This window comes from Lygodium microphyllum, chromosome 8 (genome assembly GCF_053477565.2).
Source record: "Lygodium microphyllum isolate KBCC chromosome 8, Lygodium_microphyllum_v1.1.10, whole genome shotgun sequence".
Lineage (NCBI taxonomy): Eukaryota > Viridiplantae > Streptophyta > Polypodiopsida > Schizaeales > Lygodiaceae > Lygodium > Lygodium microphyllum.
The window spans coordinates 120379677-120404304 of record NC_141142.1 but is presented as its reverse complement, the minus strand read 5'-3'; the positions used below and the strand labels follow the sequence as shown (position 1 = coordinate 120404304).

Here is a 24628-nt window from a genome sequence, read left to right as displayed (position 1 = left end):
ATCTTATGTCATGGAGCAACAGGTACCTGAACAAGGTGCTTCATGGATTCACAGCATGAGTAGTAGCTTCTACTTTCCCGCATAGCAATGAGGTTTAAAGAGGAGTTACGCCAGTGTGCATTGCAGCATTTGATGGCGTGGAAGGATACAAAAGCATGCACCATCGCAGCATTGGAAGATAGCTTCAGGTCCGTCTGTCACCTCCTCCACCTCAGCTACAACTTCGCCTTCATCATCCGTCGCGGCCACATCAGGTTGATTCAGCTTTTTCTCCTCTGATTCGTCATCGACGTGTTCTTCTTCTGCCACCTTTGTGTTCTTCTCAACAACAGTACGGTGTTCTCCTTCCGCAATGTACAAGCTTAGACCAGCATGGCCTTTCGGAGCTCACGAACTCTTTGATTTGTTGATGTTGTCAGCTTCATCATTCTTTGGCGCTCGTTGCATGCTTCCACCCTCAACTTCATGTGTGCTGAAGAAGACGAAGCCTCGGTTGTTGCCTCTTCTTCATCATCGTCATTCCTCCGTTTGATCTGCGTCTTCTTCTTCGCCATCTCAATCACAGCAACATCCGCCGCTAAGATCTCCCTTCATCACCTCCTCCTTTTAAACTTATTGGCCGTGCCCCTCGTCCCGAATTGGAGTTCATGGCTCGAAAAAAAATTCACCGCTTTCTCCTCATAACAAGTTTAAGAAAAGCTTTTGGCGTTGAGGAAAATTCTTGACGTGAGTGATTACATGCAATTGCGATCTCTCATAATGCATTGGAGCCCGCTTTTTCTCTGCTTTCTTCTTCATATGTCTTCTTACGTATCAATGCCATTGAATTTTTCGTCCTTAGTCTTGAAGCCTTTAGTCGAAGAAAATACATTTTGTTCTAAAACAATGTTTTGGCGTCTATAAGCTTTTTAAGCTCTATAAGCATAATAGTTCTTGTTGTCTTGGTATCCCCAAACTAATACAACACTTTGGAATATCATTCTCCACACTTGCAAGTCATGGAACTTGTCTGAGGAAGGATCATCTTCTGGCCTTTTGTCGAGACATCATTTGCACATTCCTCGTCCAACTCCTTCATTATTGATCCAAATTCTTATGATGCAAAGTTCGATATGAACTCCTTACGTGGCTTGACCCATTAGTAAAGAGAAGATGAAATTAACCTCTCTACCATCCTCAATGGTCAACTATTTTAGTAGCCTTCTTGCTGGATTCATTTTCCTCAAGCCCTCAAGTCTTCAGAATGGAAACCTTCATGTGAACCGATTTTCCATGAATTGTGCCCTATCAAGAATATGCTTTGGGAAAGAACTTCGTGCCTAATCATTCATGTAGTTTGCAAATTAGAATCCATGCTATGCAATCAATCAAACAATGCTTTCACACAAAAAATTATGAATGCATTGAAGAAATTATGCCTAGCCTAACTACTTGTGCTCGTGCGTCATGCAAATGCAAACACAAAAGAAATACATGACAGAAAATAATGATGTTGACTTAAGAGTCCAAAATCTTGGTAGAAAATACCGCCCTCATGTTTGCAGTGGTAGACGCGCAACATCATGACAGCGGAACTACTAGTACTTGAGAGTATTCGATTCCATTGATATGAATCTTCTTCGCTTTCTTGTGATGTGGTTCTATCAAATGGTATGTTAGGACCAAGCAGTTCCACGTTTGAGCTTGATGCAATGTCTATTCCCAAATTTAGCAAAGCATTCGCCCTTTCCAACCTCTCTAGCACCCATGCCTCCTATCTGTCAAGCTGCTCGTTCCCTTGCACATTCGTCTCAAGCTTCAGTTTGTTGTTTCTATCTTTCCTCAGAACTCATCCACCACTAATTTAGTACCCACTAATGTCATACTCTACAAATTTCTTGTGACTTATATGTTTTTTCTAAAACTCCAAAGCTAGGGTTTTTGCAGTTGCATATGTGCCCAATAATTTGAGAATAGTCAACAATTCTAGATCTACTTCTCCATACGATAGTTTCTTCCGCTCCAGAATTAGACCTAAAATTTTAGCTACCTCTCTTGTGTCTTTTCTGTCAAAAGAAATTTTCAAGCCTCTGGATATACATATCTAAGGCATTCCATTCAGCCCTTCTAAACATTTAATAAGCTGTGCGATAATACCAATCAAAGTGGTATGACACACTAATCGTATTTATTTCAATTTCATCGATCAGCCCAAAATGTGCAGCTAAGAAAACAATGGTTTGTGCACATTCATTATACCCCCCAACTCCAAGAGGATAATTGTTCAACATCTACCGTGAACTGTGGACCAAAATATTTGTCTCCCTCTACTAATTCTGTGTCACTTGCCCAATCTAACACTTGCCTTTGGCAATCCTAGGGCAAATTTGAAAAATAGTCTCTTAAGAAAGAGACTTCGTAATCACTCATTAACTTCATGAAAATGTACTTAGGATTTAAATATCCTAGGGAGATTTACCAACCATTGGAGTGCACTTGACTCGTGACAAATGCACCAAAAAATAACGAGCCAAAGACTACCAAGCCACTTTTAGCCCAGTTTCCAAGCCAACTCATAAGAGTTGTTCCACTTGATTGGTATGATTTATCACTAATTTTTATACTTTTTCTAAGCCTTCCAAATATTTATTACACTCTTTTGTTGTAGTAGTCTAACAAATAACGCAAATGTCTAGGAACTAAGTAAGCCCACTCAGTTCTTTTTGTTTCCCTTTTTATAATGACTCACAACTAGGTCTCTAGATTAGGCACTAGAATTCTATCCTAAGCTAGCCATCATTTTTCCCCCATCTTGTAGGGGTGGCTCCTCATAATTTGCTTCTGCCATACTTGTGGTGATTTATCCAATTATTTATTTATTTGACTTTGAGAAGTTGGTTTCATAATATAGATCTAGTAGATCTATCAGTGTACTTCCGTTTAAGTTCCTTTTTAATTATTTTCTTTCTCCACCTTTTATATAAGTAATTGTTTTTATTTATTTAACACTAAACATTCAAAGAGATCAACTAATGTTTCAAAAATCCATCAATATTTTTAAAAAAATTCAAGTCAACCCTCTCCATAAAATACAATATTATTTTTTAATAATTAATTTATTTTCATTTTCGATAGAGACGTCCTTCTTTCCTTTCTTTGATCTAAATCACAAACAAGATAAAAACAATTTTCTTTCTCACTCTGGTGTGTATACATACATAATTCATCTTAAAACGTAGAATTTTTTTCTTAATTAATAAGTTATGCTAGTGGTTCTCCTCTCTTTACTTACTTAATTAATAAAAGTGATGTTTATATAAATAAAATAGGAAAATTTAGCATTGCTACTTTGGCTATCCTCATGCCATCACATTAATGAATTATCAATTCAGGTTTTTGTTCATGAAACATTTACATTTAATTTTAAAACTATAACTTGACCATACTATTTATTCTTATAGATAATAAACAAACTTATAAATTCCAATATTATCAAGAGGTACTTACACACTCTCCCAATTCCCATGTGTCACAAATTTATTTCTATAAAATCGTGAAAAAATCATTGAAATTCAAGAATGAATTTTTTGAATTTTTCATAAAATATCATAATTTTCTAATATGTATACATAATTATTTACTAATAAAAGCTCTTATTTTTACTCACAATGATGACTTTTTGAATTTTAGAAAATAGTGAACCTTATTAGAAAATTATCAAGAAAAGTTTACAAACTTTATATCATATAATTTATCAAAAAACATCAAAATTGATCAATATTCATTTCATAATTTTATAAAAAAATCCAAATGTAATTTCACAGTAATTTTTAAGTATTTTTGTATTTTTAAAATTAAATCAAAGATCAATAAATATCAACAATCGTTTAAAGTGAGAAATCAGGCTTTGGTGCATTGTATAAAAATTTTGAACTTAAAAAGAATTAACATCATACCATTTATTTTTCTTAAACAAAGTGAGACACTTTACTTATGGATCTTCAATCTACTACGCTTTACTTAGGGATCTTCCAGCTTCCACCTTGAATTGTGATCTATATCCATGGCAATGGCCTCTAGCTTCTCCCATGGGAACTAGGCTTTTGAAAGTCTTTTACTTAGACGGTCAATTTCAAAGGTTTGAAAAGAGGAGAGAGTATTTTCTTGATCCTCTTTCTCATGACTATGAAGGCATCCCATTGCAGGACATGGAAGACCACAACTGAGAGATTTTTCACAGCATGCAAAAACTTAATCTACGATCAGAAAGATTTATGCTTTCAATCGCTCCATGCCTCGATGAGAATGGCTTCTATTTGCAAGATGTCCCTCATGGAATTATGTTCTTGAAAATGAGATGATCAAGACAATGATGGTGAGGATGATTGTGGCAATGCCAAAGAAGAAGCCGATGATAATATGCAACAAGGCAATGATTCTTTCTCTCATCTCCTTCTTCAACAAAATGAAGACAATGATCTTAGAGATGGAGGCAATTATCATAAATATTTCCTCTCACTTCCCCCCTACCAGACAGGCACCTTTTTCTTCGTGCCTTCTCTCTCTCTCTTCATCTCGACCAAGATGGCGCCCCATGAGATCATGCCTTCCCTCCATCTCTACGATCTTTAATGGCCTCTCAATGTTTTCATCAAATTTTTCTTTTCTTTTCTAATTTTTATTTAAAACCTTACCACTATAAACACTATAATCATCCCCCTTTTAATCAATGCAAATCATAGGTGTGTGTCAATCTAATTGAATGTCATTGAATCTCATCCATACATCATCATTGAATATCATCAAACATAATCACATATATCTTCAAATATATGTATATAATTTCATCAAGTAGGTCCTTTGGTTATTTTTTTTAAACACTCTTGTGAGCTTTCCCACCATTAGGAAGGACATTGTAACTTAGATCTCTACCTTTGGTCGTAGTAAAATTCTTAATCGGTTATAGCTTGATGCATACGCTAGGAGAGCCAAGCTTCATTTCGGTAAGGTACTAGTACGAGTTGTTTTACATGCTAAGTTACTATTTGTCCTTTTTATTTTCAAGCTTATACATAGAAATGCAACTCCCCTTCTACCCTATAAATATGTCTTTCATATACACAATGGGCACAGAAATTGCCAATCCTTGAAAACATCATCAGTGATTAAAATATCACATCTGATAGTTGTAATTCGACTCATTTCCCCTACTACTACCTAGGCCATACCTGACTATAATTCTAAACCATCTATGGTTATACTATAATTAATGGATTCTATATAATACTTTCCTAAGTCCACTCTTCGTCCTAGTTCGAAACTCATTTGCATCAAAATACTAAACCCCATGAAGCTATGGCGTGCATCCTAAGCTATGGTGCAAATACTAAACCCCATGAATTTCATGTGGTTTTTCATGTGTAGTGCACTGCATGCTGCGCCCGGCTTCCTTATTTTAGAGACCAAGGTCCGATCCAAAGGCGAAGTTGCCATGCGAATGAAATTGTGCTGCCTCAGTCATAATATTGTGCTTGGTTAAAAAAACATCACAATCATAGCGTAGGTGGATCCATGCGCCGTATATAGATGCATGCAGCCATATAGCAATTCACGTACGTTAAGGCTCAGACACAACTCCGATACTGTTAAGGTTTGCGATCATCACGAGGCCTATTTACATTACGATGTAGTTTTAAAAAGGAATGGGCTGGCTTGCAGATGATCATGAGCATGTCAACCTGTGATCACGCCAATCGATAAGCCTTTAAGGTGATTAAAACCGTAATTGCAAGTTCATGGTGATGGACGTAGAGGCAAGCCGCTTCTGGCTGGCTTCTCAGACATACCATATCTCGAATCTGTCAGTCAGACGGTCAACTCATACTATTTTGAGCAAGAGTTGAGCTCCTTTCCGATCTTATATGGTTTCATGACGCGTAGGATCGGCATAGTATTCACAAGTAAAAGCATCTGCATGCATGCAACGTCTGCTCCAAGCCGGGGTGGTAACATGCATCGCCGAGCTCTACGTTAATGATTTGAGATGATATGTGAGATGCCACTCTCATGACCCACACTTTATCCTATACGAGAAGGCGCGATCAAAGCATGTGATTCCAATACCTATCTCAGTAATGATATGTTGAAATTCTATTGAAAAGCCTGATCATGAATACGCCGCCTGTGAGATATGCGTAGATCGCATAAATTCCTGATTGGAGAAGTGTAACATGATATCAGATATGTATCATGAAAGGGAAACCCGGTTAGCTAAAGTTGGAGTCGGGGGTATTACGCTCCTCACAGGCAACTGCAGGAAGAGGCTCACTCGATGGAGTTTGTGCGTATCTTCAGGAGAAGAGCGATGTAGGAGCAAAACATATCTTTTAGTATCATGTGTTGTATTCGGTATTTCCATCACAATGACTGGCCTAAATCATCTCCAAGTACCTTCAAGACTTTCCATCCACTAAAGCGTGAAATAAGGGGGGTCACCCATCATGCATACATCATTAACTACCACCCCAACCTTGGTATGCATACATCATCCACTAAGGTTGGAAATAGGAATGTCCTATATGCCTAATAAGTTCTTTACTCCCATATTATTTAGAATGTGAAGGAATTCATGGCTCGGAGTTTGTTTACTCAATGAACTTAAAGAGATATAATATCCATTTTACCTATGAGAGCAGGTGTACCTTTTGCTTCAGGACGTTAATTTTGATTGCTCAAACAATAAGGTTACCTTGCACACTGTGTGTGTGTGTGTGTGTGTGTGTGCGCGCGCGCGCGCACGTGCGCGTGTGCGTGTGAGTGTCATTTTGTGTTTGTAGATGTCTAGAGAACAAGCAAGGTACAATTGTGTATGTGTCTGTGTCTGTGTCTATGTTTGTGTGCGTGATAGCACCCCAAAGTGTAATGTTTCTAGATATCTCATGATGTAAGCAGTGCATCCTATAAGCATATGAGGTGTCTTAAAGGAAGCCAAATAAAGCTTTCTTTCTTCCTTCTAGTTTCTCTCTCCCCACTATTCTTTCTTTCTTTCTTCTTCTCTCCCCTAGACTTGAATACCTAGTCAACTTGACATATGATATTTGAACAAGATCTTGAAACTCAAGTGCTCTCTTTCTAATTTTGCTTTCCTCACCCATTTGGCTGATATAATCTCAAATCCTTTCTTTTATCCCCCCTATTAAAGATATTGATGTCCTAGGAGCGTCATAGCCCATATTTTTGTGGACTACTTTGTTTGATGGTCAACATTTGATGGCATATTAATCAATTTGGTCTCTCTTTTCTTCAGTCTTTGTATCCTAACTTAGTTAATAAAGGGTGCTCTTCTCCATAAACCTTGATTGATGGCTTGCCATTAAGGTTGAATAAAGTGATGTTTTCCTTCTATGATGCCTTTGATGCATGTTTGTTTTTCCTTTCCATGCCAAGTTTGATTTATTTAGTCTTTCATTGTGTCTTTCCACTTTGAAAGGTTGCCTTCTCATTGAGATTTTAGGTAAAGTATCCCCTTTGATAAGAATTTTGTTGAGAGCTAGGCACGGGCTAGCCTTGATTTGCCTCACTTGTATGGGGGCCTTGGCCTCAACGGGTGCACTCATAAGAAGCCCTCTATGTTAGATGCATTCAAGGATGTTTTTTAAAAAAATCCTCTATTTGATAAGAATGTTGTTGAAGTATCCCCTTTGATAGGAATGTTGTTGAAGAGCTAGGCACAGGCTAGCCTTGATTTGCCTCACTTGTATGGGGGCCTTGGCCTCAACCGGTGCACTCATAAGAAGCCCTCTTCGTTAGATGCATTCAAGGATGTTTTTTAAAAAACTCCTCTATTTGCATGTTATCAGGTAATAAAAAGACCCCTTTGTTCTTAAGAAACTTATAATGATTTTTCCAGAGTGCAACAAGATACGCCCTTCCATAAGTGTAGTCTTAATGTAGATTTTCCCTATTTTTATCAAATAAAATATCCATCCTAGTGGATTTATTGTAGTGCACCCCTTGAGGCATTGGCACCATAAAGATGTAGCATTTAAACAAAGTATCTATTTCAAACCCAAAGTGGCTCTACCACTTTTTGGGCCATAGACCCTCCTTCAATTCACCAACCCAACTAAGAATTGGTTGGGTTCCACTCCACGTGCATTCTAAGCCCTCAAATCATGGCAAAGTAATGTCAAAATCCATTGAATCTAGCACATCAATGCCTACCCTCATTTATCTGGCTATTTGGGTCTCCCATTTGGTTTACATGTTTCAAGTTTTCAAATTTCGTACAATTTTATGTTTCCAAATTAAAATACTAGTGCTTATAAGAATTCATGGTTTCCCCAAATTCAACAATTTGCTAGCACTAAACCTCATTTTTTCATGAACACTATTGAAGCCTCCCTTTTCATCTAGACCTGCCCCAACTACTTAATACTCTCTATAGACCCACCCCCAAGGTGCTCCATCTCTCTCAGATTAGCTAGATAAGACAAAACTTAGCCCATTACATGCAACCATGGTCTTCTGCATGGGCGATCATGGAAGACCTATGTTACTTAACCCATTACATGGTCTTTTGCATGGGCAATCATGGAAGACCTATGTTTTATGCTAGCCTAAATTGAAAACATTAGGATAAATCCACTATGTTTTAATTGACGAGAGTTAAAAGTGGTAAACATGAACCCATTTTAGTTATATGTTTTTAAAATGCCTTTCTAGGCCTTGGTAACAATTTAAATTATTTTAACTTGAAGGTCTCTATATAATGTCTTCAAAAATCTTTTCCATGAACATTAGGATTTTTAGATATGCCAAATGCTACCAACCTCAAAATTTGACTAAGATCATGGCTCCATGTGGAATGTGGAACTTGGCAATATGGCCTTGCTTTTTAAATATTCTAAGAGATATATTATTGAGCATTGAAAAAAGCCAAGGTCTTTCAAACATTTCTCAACTTAGGATAGCCCCACTATTATTCTATCCTAGCTTTTAATGGTTGGTTTTGTTTTTGTTTTTTGAGTTGGGTGCCTAATCAGGCTTAAAGGCGAAACCCTGTGCCACTAGCTTATGATTTCGCTACTTCCATAAGGAACATGTTCCTTGGAAGATACCACTTACCACCTAAATAACAGAGTGTGGGTAGGCACCTAGCACCCTAGTTCAGGGGTGCATGTAGTGTTGGACTCTCACCATCTAAAACCACCAATCCTAGAAAATTCCCTTAAAGGGATGCCATACCCCAAGGTTGGGCATCAGCTCGAAGTTTAATAGTTGGTGACATGGACTAAATCATTGTTCATTGTAGTAGCTACTTTGCTAATCCCATAAATTAGAGGATTCTATATTCAAATTTTCATTCTCAAATGATTAGTTAGGATCGTTTGTGTAAAGGACTTTTAAGCACAATTATCATGTAGAAAACAAAGTATCTTGTTAATATGCTAGCATCCCAAGGGATCCACCATATAGAACATGTAAGATACCACGTGAGTTCAAAAGAAATGCTATTATATTTAGTAAAATTTACAAGATTATATTTGCAAAAATGGATTTTTTTATTACAATTTGAAAAAAAAATGTAAGGTTAATCAAAGTAAAAGGGGTCATTTTAAGAGCTGCTAATTTTATATTGAATCATACTCCTAGAATTTAATTTCCTTTATATTCCCTTGAATAAAGTGTGAGTTTTGAAACCAAATAGTGCTTGCTTGAAGAGATAATTATAGTAATCATGTTTGATGAAAATTTTCCTTGTGGCATAAAATAAAAAAATAACAACCTTAAGAATGAATACAAATATATTACATTGTTATGATATCCTTACTAAAGAAGACATTATAAAAATTATATATTCTATCTCCTATCAATTTTTTGCTAACTTTAGTATCAACATAATAAGGTGATCCCTAGATCTTTATATGAACATACAAGTAATCAATATGGAGAAAAAATGGCAACCCACATGATTTAACTCATTTCACTCCTTATTTATTGAACATTCTAAACTACACTACAATTTTTTTAAAAGGATTACGTCTAGACATATTATTATCACACGATCATATCCAATCTTTGTTTATCCAAATCAAATGCCATTAAAAGGCATAACAATTATATAACTTGAGCAAAAGAAGATCTAAATCATAAAATTTGCGTTTATGGGAATAATGAAACTCGAAAAAGAGCAAAAGTAAGGGTTGTTTAACTTATGCTTGTGGAATGCACATTGAAATTTCAACGATAATTTCCGCAGTAATAATAGTAAAACCAAATATTCTTAAATTTTTGAAAATGTACATGAAATGTCAAAACTCACACAAAATATGCATCTTAAATAATACATGCAAACCCAAACACCCACAAGCAGGAGTACCTCCCTACCAAATATTAGCTAAGAGAGTGTGCAAGAGACACATTGGCAAAATCAAAGGCTCTAATGTGCAAGAGCCGTATTGGAAAGAGCCATAATGGCTCTACTGTTGATCTCTTGTCCTAAGTCTACAAAGCAATTAATGACTTTCATTTGGAAGGTAAAGCATGTATCCATGTCTGTTCCATAATGATATGGTAGAGGAGTGCAAGGAAGTGTTCTTGCAAGTAAGGCAAGTGTTTGAAGTTTCAATAGTTTCAAGCCTCCAAATTGGGAGAAATTTTTTTATGTGAATCCCTTTGTAGGAATGAATGGAATTGGAGTAATTATCTTATAAAAAAAGAGGGGTTCTTTGTATATGAGGCCATTTTATTATGCTAGCATGGTGATTACCAAGGCTTGGAGCATCGCAAATTATGGTTAGTATGGTGTTTGCTTATCAAAGGTTTTAGGCATATCTCTTGCCCAAGCCAAGTTTTTTCCTAACGAGCTACTTTGTTATTACACCTAATAGATAATGCCAAGTTGTTAGAGATATTGATTAGTTTGGTAATATAATTTGAGGATTTTCAATTTTCATTTCTATTATAGAGGAGAGCAATAGAACTATCTTGGTAGATATGTGTACCTCTAGGTAAGCTCCAAGGATGATCAAGGAAAAGGAAGTCCAAAAACCATCACCAAAACCTCTTGACATTGAGGATGCTTATGTTTTTTTATGGGTCCTATAGAAGGATGCATAAAGAATTTTCAAGAGGCCTTGCACTATATAGCCTAGATGAAAATTTGATTAGAAAACAAGGGTTTGATTTGGAAATGCAAAGAAAAAGCAAGATAAAATTTACAGTGCTAGAGAAGACATTACAATTGGTTCACCACATGGAAATTAAAAGGTTGAAGTTCATGGGAATGCTTTGATAGTTGTAAAGCAAGTTTTGGGAGTATGACAAGTGAAAAAGTATAGTTTGCAATTGATATGCAATGGGATAATAAAACTTTTGTAGAGGTTTGAAGCCTAGAGCTTAAGGCGCATTGACAGAAAAGAGAATGTTATTAATCATGAAGCAACACAATAGGTCATTGACACAATTAGGTTTATGGATGCGATGAAAGTTCCTTTGTATCAAGGGAGAGAATCATTAGCCTTAGAGGAGGAATTTATTCTTACAATTGTTGTTCCTACTAGGGTTGTGGAGAAGGGGAAAAAGTATTCCTTTATCAAGAAGGTCGACAACTATTTCATGGTAAACCACAAATTGTTCTTGAAGAGAGAAAATCTAGTCTTAAAGAAGAGTGCCATGGAAAGAGAAACTCTAGAAGATTTTGGAAGATGACCATAGGGGCCATTTTTCCTCGAAAATTACGCTTCAAAAGTTATTAAAGGAAGAGTACCATGGAAAGAGAAGCTCTACAAGATTTTGGAAGAGAACCATAATGGGAGTCTTATGGGTCATTTTGGCCTCTAAAATTACTCTTCAAATGTTGTCAAGGGCCATTGGTGCAAGCTCGGTTTACAATATCAAAGGTGGGTCAGAAGATTTTGAAGTATGAACTCAAGAGCTCTATCTTGGCTTACAATGTCTTTGAGAATGGGATATTTATGCCATCAAGCCCCTATCTATTACTACTAGAAAGAAGGTGTACACACTTATAGCAGTTGATTATCTCTCTAGATGGGTAGAGGCTAAAACTACAACCACTACTACTATGAAGAAAGACATTGGGATTTTCATCTATGAGAAGATATGTTGTAAGTTTGTGGTATCTTTAGAAATTCTATCTAACAAAGGGCCTAGTTTCCAAGGAGATTTGGTAGATTTTGTAGGTGAGAAGATGAAGATCACCAATAGGGATAGTATCTCTTACTATCCATAGTATGATGGCATGAATAAGAGGTTCAATGGAGAGTTGATTTCCTCTTGACTAGCATGACCATGGAGAATAAGTATTGGGATTTGAAATTACCGAGTGCAATGTGGCCCTATAGGATTAAAGTGGCACAAAATTTTCACCTTTCCAAATAGTATTTGTCAATGAATCTCTCCTTCTAATTGAAGTTTAGATTCCTTCCTTGAAGTTGTGGATGAATATGCATAAAGGGATCAAGGAGGCACATCACAAGAGGCTTTTGCAACTATAAGAGATGTAGCTAAGATAGAGGTTTAGCTTTAGATCATTATTAGAATATGCAAAAGAAGTGGGATGAAAGGATGAATTCGTGATACAAAGATGAGGATATCAAGGAGAGCAATGTAGTGATGTAGTAGAACAACAAGTTGGACCATACTTTCCAAAAGAAATTATATGTGAGATGGGAGGGTCCATTCAAATTAGTGAGAAGATATGATAATGGCACCTATTAGGTTGTGGTTTCAAGGTTTAAACTATGTAACAAAAGGGTAAATGGATATGAGTTGAAGAAATATGAATCTAGACCCAATCTCAGTAGTAAAGCACACATGGATGAAAGAGCGAGTATGGAGGCACCTTCTTTGGTAGAAAAGGAGTTTTCAATATATTGCCTACTTCTTTAAAACTAACACATATGTTATAACAAAAAATTGTGGGGGAAACTAAGTGAAAGAAGAAGTTAAGAAATGATTTTTTGAAGCTAACATTGAACCTTTGTCCAAATTTACATTACTTTCTACTATGATTAATAGTGACTTGCTTCTCCAAATCCCATAGTACTAAAACCATCAATGTCAATATGAGGCTTTTTATTAAACAGTACGTATGAATAGATTCATTGAAGCAAAAGAAATACATGAAAGTAATGAGAAAGCATGTGCAAGATTTCATTCAAGAGAACCCAGTGCCTAAGCAATGCAAGCAATACTTGAAAAAGCAAGCACCATCTAGCTTTATTAATATGCAAAAACAAGTGAATAATGAGGTGATTCAAGCTCTTGAAACACTATTATATGTTGCAAACATGTACTCTACAGTTGAGGGAAAGAAAAGGCCCAAGATGTAAAATGAGGGAATGTATAAGGCTTTCCTTCTCCAAGCAAGAAGATTTGTTTGTACACCAACTACAAACAATAGTCATAGAATGTGTGGGGGGGATCCTCAACAATCAAATAAAATCAATGGAAATATGCACATAATGCAGTGGTTAACTAGAGCAATAGTGGGTTGAAAGAATGAGAAAGGCTAACATATGGAGATCCATTCATTGTATATTCAAAAATTGTCAATTAAAAATGGTGGTGTGATAGGATTATGATGTTTTTTAATTAGTTGTCTTTTCTATGTTTTATGAGCATCAAAGCCTTTGAGCTACTAATCCAAGCTATACTGTGGCATTTTCTTCTTGCAATTGGCAGTGCCTTGGTTTTTGCTCTAGTGGTTATTCTTTTGGTGCTTCACAATAGCAAATAGACTAGACTTTTCCATGCATATAGTAGGAAGGTAGTATTGTTCACTTTGGATTGTACATATTTTGTAAATGCATCTATTGGATGTTTGTGCACTAGCTATGGTCATTACTATGAGTGTTTAACTTGGGCCTTTATTTGTAACACCACATCCATAAATTAATGGAGGTCTTACAAACATCTTTAATAAATCCCACCCCTCATGTACCATATTTTTTAATTATAAATCCTACCCCTCATGTACTATTTCGTACAACATTGTGCTTGATAGTGAGTCTTCTGTATTCCTTGAGTACACCATATTGATAACCTTCTATATGTTTTTCAAACCAAAGTGCATGATTATAGATAATGTGCTACCATAGTGAAAATGGTTATATAGTGGTAAAGCAATTTCTAAAGAAATATATTAAAAGTCTAAATTTATTGAAGACCCTACCATTCTTAAGTGAGCAAGTAGCATATCATGTAAGGTATGATTTTTTTATTTTTCTATACAACAATCATATTTCTCTTAAAACCATCAAATGCATTTAAAAAGCATCAAAGTCCTATCACGCCACCACTTTTCTTGAAAATTTTGAAAATATCTCATTCTTTCAACACACCATTGTTCTAGACAACTACTACATTGTGTGCATATTTCCATTGACTTTACTTGATTGTTAAGGAAACCCCACGCATTCTTCTATTATGACTAAGTTGGTGCACAAACAAATCTTCTTGCTTGGACAAGGAAATACTTTTACATCCTATGCCTTTTCTTGCCCTCAAGTGTAGAGTACATCTTTTTCAACGCATAATGGTGTTCCTACAGCTTGAATCACCTCATTAGTCACCTGTTTTTTCATATTACTAAAGATAAATGGTGCTTGCATTATCAATAAAGGCTTCCACCTGTTAAGTACTTGTTCTCTTGGATGAAATCTTGCATATAACTAAAGGTAGATTGTGCTTGCATTATCAAGAAAGGCTTGCACCTCTTAAGTACTTGTTCTCTTGGATGAAATCTTGCACATGCTTTCTCATTACTTTCATGAATTTCTTTTGCTTTAGAAAATCTACTCCATACATACTATTTTAACAAAAGGCTTATATTAACCATTGATGGTTTTTGTACTAAGCGATTAGGATGAAGCAAGTTGTTATAAATCACATTGAAATTTTATTTTAGATAAGAGGTTCAATGATAGCTCTAAAAAATCATTTTTAAATTTCTTCTTTCACTTGTGTAAACACATGTGTGCTAAGTTCTCCCACAATTTTTGGACCATTTCTCCAACCCAAGAGGTATAATTCGTTGCTTTGAGCATGTTATGCATACTAGTGCACAATAGCTTTAACTTGGAAATTGAATCTTGTGAATACAACCTACCATCCATCCCTAAGTGTTTATATATTTTTCCTTGATCATCTCATTAGGACGTGTTTTTGAAGCCTCCACAAGTTATATTTCCTAAAAACGATGTCTTCTGTGGTTTCCATGTTTTCAAGTCAATTGAACCATTGATCTCAATCATGATAGGTCCTAAAGAGCTTGTTAGAGTCTTTAGGGGATCTATACTCACCAAAAGAAAAATAAATTCAAGGAAATACCCAAAACCCTCAATATTGACAACTAGCAAAGGGTGGGCGAGGAGAGGGGGGATATTTTGCAGGTTTTCTATCATCTTGTAGCTAAAATGACCCTAGTTTACTAAAATAGTAATACTCCTCATAATTTTCAAAATTTTATTCCAATTTTAGCAATTTTTTAACACTAAACCTCACTTTTTCATGAACACTATTAAGGCCTATGTTGTCCTCCAACTCCACACCAACTATTCAATACTCTCTACGGCCTTTGAGTCACTCATTTACTATCAAAGAAGACAAGATAAAAACCTAACCAATTATATACCACCATGGTCTTATGCATGGGTGTTCATGAAAAACCTAAGTTTTGCACCATGTGAATTGCAACATCTGGGACAAATTCTCTAAATTTAGTACACGAGGTTCAAATCTAGTAAAGATGAGCTCATTTTAGCTACATTTTTTGAAATGCCATTCCAAGCCTTGAAAAAAACCTAAAGTTTTGAATTTTGAAGTTTTTTATAAACATTATAAAAAATGTTTATGTGAACATTAAAACCCATATATACCAAAAGCTACCAACCTCAAAAATTCTATTTGACATTAGAAAAGTCCAAGTCTATCTTGATCTTTAATTGTTGAGAAACAAACATCTTACAAAAACAAAACCTTCGTGGACCCTAAAAGATATTCATATAATAAATAAAAAAAGATTCCTCTATTTATCATTGACAAATCATTGTTGCTTAAGTGCAAAAGTTAGATTTGAAAATATTGTCCAACCATAAAAAGAAAGTACCTTATCTTTCAATTAGAGGTTTTTTGCAATGTTTCAACCATGGTAATTTTATCAACCTCCAAGATAAACGAGACATCAAGTTTGTACTTGGCCTCCTCTTTTGTATAGCTTTGAAATAAGGATAGTCTTCTTGTCCAAGTGGTATGCATGAACTAATTGATCTTTGTTGGTTTTAGTGTAATTTGCATTCATGAAAACCCTATATTTAGTCCCAAAAAAACCTTTTAAAAAATGTCATTTTGATCCTTTAAAAAATCATACAATTCTTTAAGTTGAGGATATTGTTAATTGATTCTCAAAAATACAAACATGATGTGAAAACCACTATAAATTATGGGCTTTTTTATGAGGTAGGTAAGGATGTACAGGTGTTTGGATACACAAATGCAAATTGGGCTAGTAGTGTGTTAAACAAAGATCTACTCACGAATTCATGTTTTTCCTTAGTAGTGTAACAATTACATGGAGCATCAAAAAGCAACCTATCAACTTTTTAAATCGTAAACTTCATTTAAATAGCTTAAACTAGAGAAGCAAACATAAATAAAGCTCTCTTTTGAGGGAGGCTTTGATGTTTGAAATTGGAAGAACCATTGTTTTTTAGTCTTTTTTTGTTGTAAGGCATGATTTTGTACCAATGTATATGATTTTCCCAAGGGACATATAATTGCGTCTCATGGTTGTTCGTGTTTTCTAAAAGCTTTGATTATTTAGCTTTCTTTCTTGACTTGTCGGATGCTCCACCTCAACTTGCATGATACTTAATGCCCATGGTTAAGAAAACATTTCTATAATGAACCTTCTATCAAAATTTTGCAATACTTTAATACTAACAATTTTGGGGATCCTCAAATCTATACAAAGAAAAAACGACAGCCCACAACTGATAACTTCACATTGCACACCTTGCAAGGCATTATCCATTATATTGGTTTTCAATAATTATACAATCTTGCACTGAATTGGTTTGAACTTAGAAACATTCTTTACAAGTCTTAATCTATGTCTTATTTTAACAATGTCTATGTTGAGCCCCTTCAAACAAAATCAACAAGCCTCATGTCTGCATGAATCAATGTTTGACTTCGATCGCATTATTAAATGCTCTGCAACAGTACATCAGCAAGCTTATGATACAAAGCTTCGTGATAACTCATGTTCATTGGCCATAGGCGGACCAAAACTTGATTGTTGGTTAAAGAAAAGAACAAACCACCCAAACTAAGGAATTACAAAAAACTTTCAAGCACTGCAACTTTTATGATTGCAAAAAGCTTAGATACTTTGCTCGGAGCAAAAGCATTTGGACACATAACAGAGCTTGTTTGCGAACTTCAGGATTATCATGCTCCATCAGATGCATTATGCGGTCCTTTGCTTTCAAATCTAGCACAATCATCCTGCCAGATGGATGATGCTGTATAAACTGACAGAGATCATGGCAAGCAACTGCCAGTGTCTTTGCATCCTTGGATGTGTTCAGAAGTGTCACAAGGATGCGAAGTACCTGAAATCACCTCTATCTCAGTCCAAAATGTTTAACCACAGGAAATCCCACATTTGTAAAACATAAGAAATAAATGCCAATCATGATTGATAGTTCGCTAATTAAATCATGTGAGCACAGATGGTGGCATGTATGGTAGTCTGGAACTTGGAGCCTTGTGTGACTATACAGATGAAGAATCTACTCAGCAGAAGCCATTCTCCACAGAAACAAGCAACTTTACTTATTAGCAAACATACCAAAGATGTCATGGCACTTGAAGAAACTTATGTTTTGAACCACCCATACCTGGAAGTCATTGTCTTCAAACTTGTTGATATTTTCACGCCAAAACCCTGGATCCTTATGCATGGGTGTCCAATCCAAGTTTCCCAGCAAAACTTCTTGCTTGTACTTGTCAAAGGAGCTCAAAGTCTTTATACTATGCTTTAGAGATTCTTCTAAAGCTGAAAGGGCCTCTGCCAAGTCCTATTGTGCAAAATAAGCCATAGAAGTGTTATCAGTACTGCCAAGTTATTGATAATAATTGACTCCCTGAGCCCAAATTAGACCCAGTAAAACGTGATTGCTACCTCATCACTCCAAGCCTGCAGTTTCAAACTCTGTACAACCTTTGTCAATCCAAGATCTACCATCTCACTGGCAAAATTAGCTTTTCCCACAAGGTTCCTCAGTGTCAACACAGCCACGCGGACAACCTGCAAAAGCATAACAAAGTCAAATGAAAGGAATTTGTCAAATGTTTTATCGCCCATAATATAACCAATCAGGATAATGAACATGATTGTAAGAATTTCATTTTCACACTTTTTCTTTTGTCGATGTCTTGGCAACATCTACTAGTCGGGGTAAAACACGATTGGCACTGACAGATTCCACAGCTGCATCATAGAATGAGAGAAGCCAAATGCAGAGTGTGGCTTCATAAAGTAGCTGCATTGGCAAAACCAATGTTCAGGACACAATCCAAACTAAAAATTATGATGAGGAGCAAAGGGGTGCAAAAATTCGTGTGTTCGTGCTTCAAGCTTCACACAGACTAGTGGACAATGGTTTAGTTTGGTTTGTTGCATGTGCATGCAGTCCTTTTCATGTAGTCCTGTTTGAGCATATATGCATGTCTGTGCACACATGCTAACATAAACAAAACTTGCAACAGTTCCTTAATGGTTACCACACTGCATCTATGTATGTGTGCATGAGTGCATGCAAGTGTGTACCTCTGGCCTCAAATGCAAGCACAAGCATGCAAAAGACTTAATTCAAGAAACGATATTCTTGGAATGGACTGAGTTATCATCTTAATATTGCTTAGAAAATATGGGCCTAAAACTATTTCACTATAGAACAGGACTTTTAGTAGCAAAAGACAAAAGGTAGCCCTTGGTAAACTAGTCCCATTTCCCACCAGATTCCATTATCCAAATTCTTGATACTCTGTAAATAACTGCACAATAAAATATTTGAAGACGAGGTGTCCACCTGAATGTTTTGCTGACTAGAGGCAGGTGCAATAAGAGGCAACAACAGTTTTACACCATCGGCAGCTACAAAAAGTTTGCGGACATTTGTTTCCCTTAATATGGTTGCCAAACAGCTCACAGCAATTGGTACTCCTCTTGTTGGATGTGTCGGCTGCTTTAACTGCAGAGAATCAACTATAAAAAAATCACTCCCCTGCATTTCTCAAAACGAACAGAGCAAAAGAAACAAAAAAAATGAAAAGAAGGCCCCTTTCTGCCCTCATGACTTTCCAACTCCTCCCCCTTCCCCACATATTTCCTTATGTAAATAATACATGGAGGTTAAAGAGTTTTCTTCTCTGAAGATCAGGCTCTATCACAAATCACATGCAAGAAATTATCCTAGATGTATGATAGCAAAAACTGCTTCCAATCAAATTGACAACATGAGACAAATGCGTAAGGCATATTCACCGGTAAATTAGGGTTTGACTGCTGCCTCTGGATGCATGCTCAGAATTGAGGGCCTAGGACTTGAACTTTAGCAACTGAAATTAAAGAACTTCAAGGAGATTTAAGAGGCCAACCAGCCAATATCAAATTTTGGGCTAAATTTGTCTCGCAAGGACCAAGATGAAGGCCAATCCCCAAGCAAAACAAGGGGCAAATTGGTTTAAAGGCTTGCTGGTTATTTATGACAGCAAGAGACACTTGGATTAGTGGAGGAGATTAGTGAATCTCAGTTGTTCTCCATCCATTTGCAATTGAAGATAAAGAAATACTGCAAGGAGCACTAATTTTGGGGCCAACAGGCTGTCCATTGTCCAAGATTAAGTAGTAACATTTGCATTTTCAATTTATATGAAATAATTTATTATCTTTATAATCTATCTAAGGGTCGATTTTTTGAGGATAACAAAGAGAGAAGGGTCTTAGCCATGGAAGTCCATTTGCCAAAAATAACCAATAAGTTGTGGTCACTAATTATTTCATTGAACAAAGGGGTCTCCAATTGTCAAACAATGGGTTGCTAAAAACAGCAATAGACTTAAATTCAAGATCAACTATCAATTTCTATAAGTAAACCTAAAAACTTGTAAGTGCTTGACAAACAAGCAAGCCAATTTGTGGCTTCGTGAAGTTTGTCTTGCAAAGATGAAACGAGCCATTGATAGCAATTAATCCATGAGGATATGGATTGCATGATGACCAACAGTATACAAAGCAATCCTATCAAAATCCATGGATATGCTAATCCATCAAGAATTGTAAGGAATGTAAGAGCATCCTATTTGTGTTAGCCGGCTTCATGGGAGTGAACTGTGACACAAAGGCACTTTCCCACATGTTAGTTATTTACGATCTCTTTGTGTGAATACACTTTATTGTGTATTAGTGTATGCATATACGTGTGAACACCTTCTACACCACCTAGTATTCAATAAGGATCAAAGGTTTGGATAAGTAACCAACCTATATATTGACACCCTATCTTCTCTACCTTCATATCCATTTGGCTTGGCCTTTTATACTTGTGCCACCCCCCCCCCCCCCCCGGGCGATACATTCAATAGCACACGCACACACTCACAATAAACAAGTGATCAACAAGAGAAGAGAGTGCTTGAAAGTCACATCCACTATGTGAGAATGAATGAAAGTACAATCCCTAAGGTACTTAGTGCCACACCTACTAATGGGTGTTTACTCATGGAAAAAACTCTTCTCCAGCTAGAAGGTAAAAAGTGCACGTGAGATCCAGCATTCACACCAAAACACAGAAGGAACACGATAAGTTTAACAAATCCCCTTGAGTGAATGAGGTGAAACTATACAAAAAATAGGCACATCAATCTCCAAACGGTATCAAGTCGAAAACTTTACGAAAGGCTTCAAACTTCTCTCTAGAGAGAGCTTTTGTAAACACGTTTGCCAAGTCATGCTATGTAGGGACACAAACCACATCAGTCTCCCCTGCATGGAGCCTCTCTCTAACATAATGATAATGCACCTCAATGTGCTTAGTGCAAGCATAAAAAACTTGATTTCTTGCAACTACCATGGCACTCTAACTGTTAGTGTAGATAGGAGCAGGTGACGGCTATCCCACACTAAGATTGACCAAAAGGCATATGAGCCATACACATTCCAATGTAGCTATAAATGCTGCCTTGTATTCAACTTCACAGCTCAATGTGGCCAATTTAGATTGCTTTTTACTCGACCAAAAAAATGCATGAATCACCAAGCATGAACAATTGCCACTAGTGGATATCCTCGAGTCAAAACAACCAGCCCAATCACTATCTGTAAATGCAAGTAAGTAAAGAGTAGTGCCTTAAGGATAAAAAAGGCCAAATGTTTGAATGCCTTTGAGATAACGAAAGACACGTTTAACTGCTTCACAATGTGTAGCACCAAGGCTGTGTATAAAACGTGCCAACTGAGAGACCCCAAATTGAATATCCGGCCATGTATTACACAAATACAATAAACAACCAACAGTCTGCTACTAAAGAGAAGCATCAAATAGTTATTCTGCATCCTCAAGTGTAAACCTATGGCCTATCTCAATGGAAGTAGAGATAGGCTTGCAATCTAGCATCTGAAAATGCTCAAGGAGCTACCTAATGTACTTAGACTACTACAAAATAATGCCCCCCCTCAACTGCAATAAACTATATGCCAAGATAGTAGTGCAAGTGGCCAAGACCTGTCACATCAAAAGCATACTGCAATTCAGCTTTCAAAGCTGAAATATGTGTCTCATGAAGTCCAGTCAACAACATGTCATCCACATAAAGAATGAGAATGAGAATCGAGAGGCTATCCCCATCCTTGCTGACATAAAGTGTGCTCTCAATGTGTGAATTACTAAAGCTAAGAGCAATCAAGTATGCATGTATCTTTTCATACCATGCCCTAGGTGCTTGCTTTAAACCACAAAGGGCCTTATGCAAACGGCACACTTTGATTTTTGACCTTCTTTGAACAAAGCCAAGAGATTGAGTGGCATAAATCTCCTTGTGAAGATCGTCGCTATTCAAAAAAGTAGTCTTCACATCCAACTTATGCACATGCCAATTACAAAGAGCAACCAAAGCAATGACGTTACGAATGGTGGTCATACATTAAGTGGGTGCAAACATCTCATCATAGTCAATCCCATGCTATCGGGCATACCCTTTGGCAACAAGACATGCCTTGTAGCGATCAATGCTACTGTCAGATTTGTGTTTTGATTTGTAAACCTACTTAGTACCTATAGCACGCTTGCCAACAAGCTAAGTAACATAACTCCCATGTGCCATTTTTATCGATAGAGTTTAACTCTAATTGCATAGCTACTATCCAAGGACCAATATTCGTTTTATAAAGCATCGTGTAAAGAAACAGATTCTCCATTGTATGCAGTAGCTATAAGTGCCTATGTAACCAAGTTACCTGTACATATCCTCCACCGACAAGACTTTTGTTAGTAGAGATGTGGTATTCGTTGAACATGTTGGTCAGCCCTTCATGGACTGCAAAGACCAGTCCAATGTGGGGCCTATGGACATGTTTGTTGCCTTTATTTCAGCAAGGTGGACTTGATTTGTTGCCTTTATTTCAACAAGGTGGACCTGATTTTGGTCAATTTCAGCAACCTATTGAGGGGTTACATCACCAAAATCAGCAGCAAACACATGCTGAACAACAGATCTTCAGCCGATTGATCAAGGCATAGCTGATTATTAAGTGGCCGATGAGAGGGTTGCTATTCGGGAAGCTAAAACAATCCATAATTAGCTTTCATTCAATTGGAAGGAGTACAACTTGAGATTCTTCAATCTCCTCCTGCTAACCAATTGCTCTTGCTGTCATAAATGACTAGCAAGCCTTTTGGGTCATTTGCCCCTTGATTCACCCAAGACTTCTTCTCCAATTTGACCCTTGGCTGGCCACATGCTGCCCCAAATCAATTCAGGATGGGCTGGCTCCTGAAATCCTTTGATAATCTTCAAGTATCAGCTGCTGATTTCAGTCCCTTGAGCCTTCAATCTCTGGCACGGATCCCAAGGTGACTGCTAAACCCTAATTTCTGCTGTAAATTAGGGTTTATTGCAGAAATTACAGATCAGCCCACCAAAAACGGCTGAGATCTCCTTCGAACAACTAAGAATTGCTCAGAATGGCTAAGCATAGACTGAAGGAGATGAGAGAATGCTATAGAGAGAGAAAATTCTGAGATTTTTTGCGAAGAACTAATCAAAATCTGCTGCTGCCCTACTGTAACAGCCCCAAACGGATGCACCAACTATTGGGTATTTGACTCACGCCTTACTTACGCCTACGCTCATACGGGAGTGTCGGTGATCAGTAGGACACTGGGGCACTTTTTACTCTCGGTAGGAGAGGTTTTTTCCCCCAGACTTATGGTCTTATTGTCGTATGTACTTATGTGCTTATGTTACACACATTAGGGCATTTAGTGTGTGTCGGGTGTGAACACCCCCCTACAACCCTAAGGTTTAAGGGTTGTACTTTGTACTTTCACATCACACTCATTCAGTCTATTATCTTGGGTGTCGTGCTTCAACTCTGTCTCTCACTCTCACACTATCTACTGAATCTCTGCTGTACCTTGATCCTCTGCTCTCACATTTGGTATCAGAGCGGTCCTCAGTCAGCAGCCAGGAATCCCCGCCAGTTTTGCCCCCGGGTCGCCAGCTCCAGACCTGCCCAGTTCTGCCCTGCGCGCAGCTCCAACAGTCAGCGCGCAACACTGCCCTGCCCAGACGCCACCTGTACCTGCACGCGCCCTGGCGCTGTTCCTCTGTGCGTGGCCTTTGCTCGAGTGACCGTCCCGTCGCCTGTCGTCCACGTCAGACCTGCCCAGACGACTCCTCTGCCAGCGCGCTGTTCGACAGCGTAGTCCTCGTCAGACGTCAGCGTCGTCAGCAGTCAGATTCCGCCACGTCGTCGTCAGATTCCGCCAGCTGCAGACGTCACTCAACGTAAACGTCTGCTCGCGACTGTTCAGCCTGACCCGCGCAGCCCGCCTGCCCGCCGTTTTAAAACGTCAGCGTCAGCAACGTCGTCTGTCAGACTCTTCAGTCAAGTCTGACATCAGCCCGCCCGTCCTACCCGCCGTTTTTGACCACGCGCAGCCTGCTCGTCTGACGATCACGTCAGGTAAAATTTTCAACAAATTTTTTTAATTTCAGCCCAGAACACAGTTCTGGAAGCGGAGGTTCACACGCGGCAAGCACAGAACAAGTGGGGGGATAAATTTCATGCAAATTTCTGGACTGGATCGTCAGAAATTTTGGGGCTTTTGTGTATTTGGAGGACAGTTGCATTTGAACTGCTGATACAGTCACAGAAAGACTGTTTTTGACAGAAATTTTGGCAAAAATTTTGGGGATTTTAACATAACAGTGTTGCAGTGCATTGTTTCCACCTTGGGAAGCGTGCATTAAAAGACAGTTTTCTGACAGAGTACGCCCTTGCACATTAATTGCAGAAACGTATTTGCTGCAATTTCTGGAAATTTGCAGATTTCCA

General features: G+C 37.4%; 1 protein-coding gene across 1 annotated transcript in view; it reads right to left on the bottom strand.

Moving 5' to 3' along the window:
* Nucleotides 1-17175: 17175 nt before the first annotated feature.
* The window catches only part of LOC148032803 (vacuolar ATP synthase subunit H family protein), a 56775-nt gene continuing 49322 nt past the window's right edge, over nt 17176-24628 (bottom strand). Inside the window, exons 7-11 of the mRNA XM_087683474.1 lie at nt 19101-19262; nt 18426-18551; nt 18191-18316; nt 17907-18086; nt 17176-17618 (exon numbers count right to left, since the gene is read on the bottom strand). Of these exons, the coding sequence (XP_087539600.1) occupies nt 17370-17618; nt 17907-18086; nt 18191-18316; nt 18426-18551; nt 19101-19262 (843 nt within the window). The 3' untranslated portion in view covers nt 17176-17369. The remainder of the gene's footprint in view (nt 17619-17906; nt 18087-18190; nt 18317-18425; nt 18552-19100; nt 19263-24628) is intronic.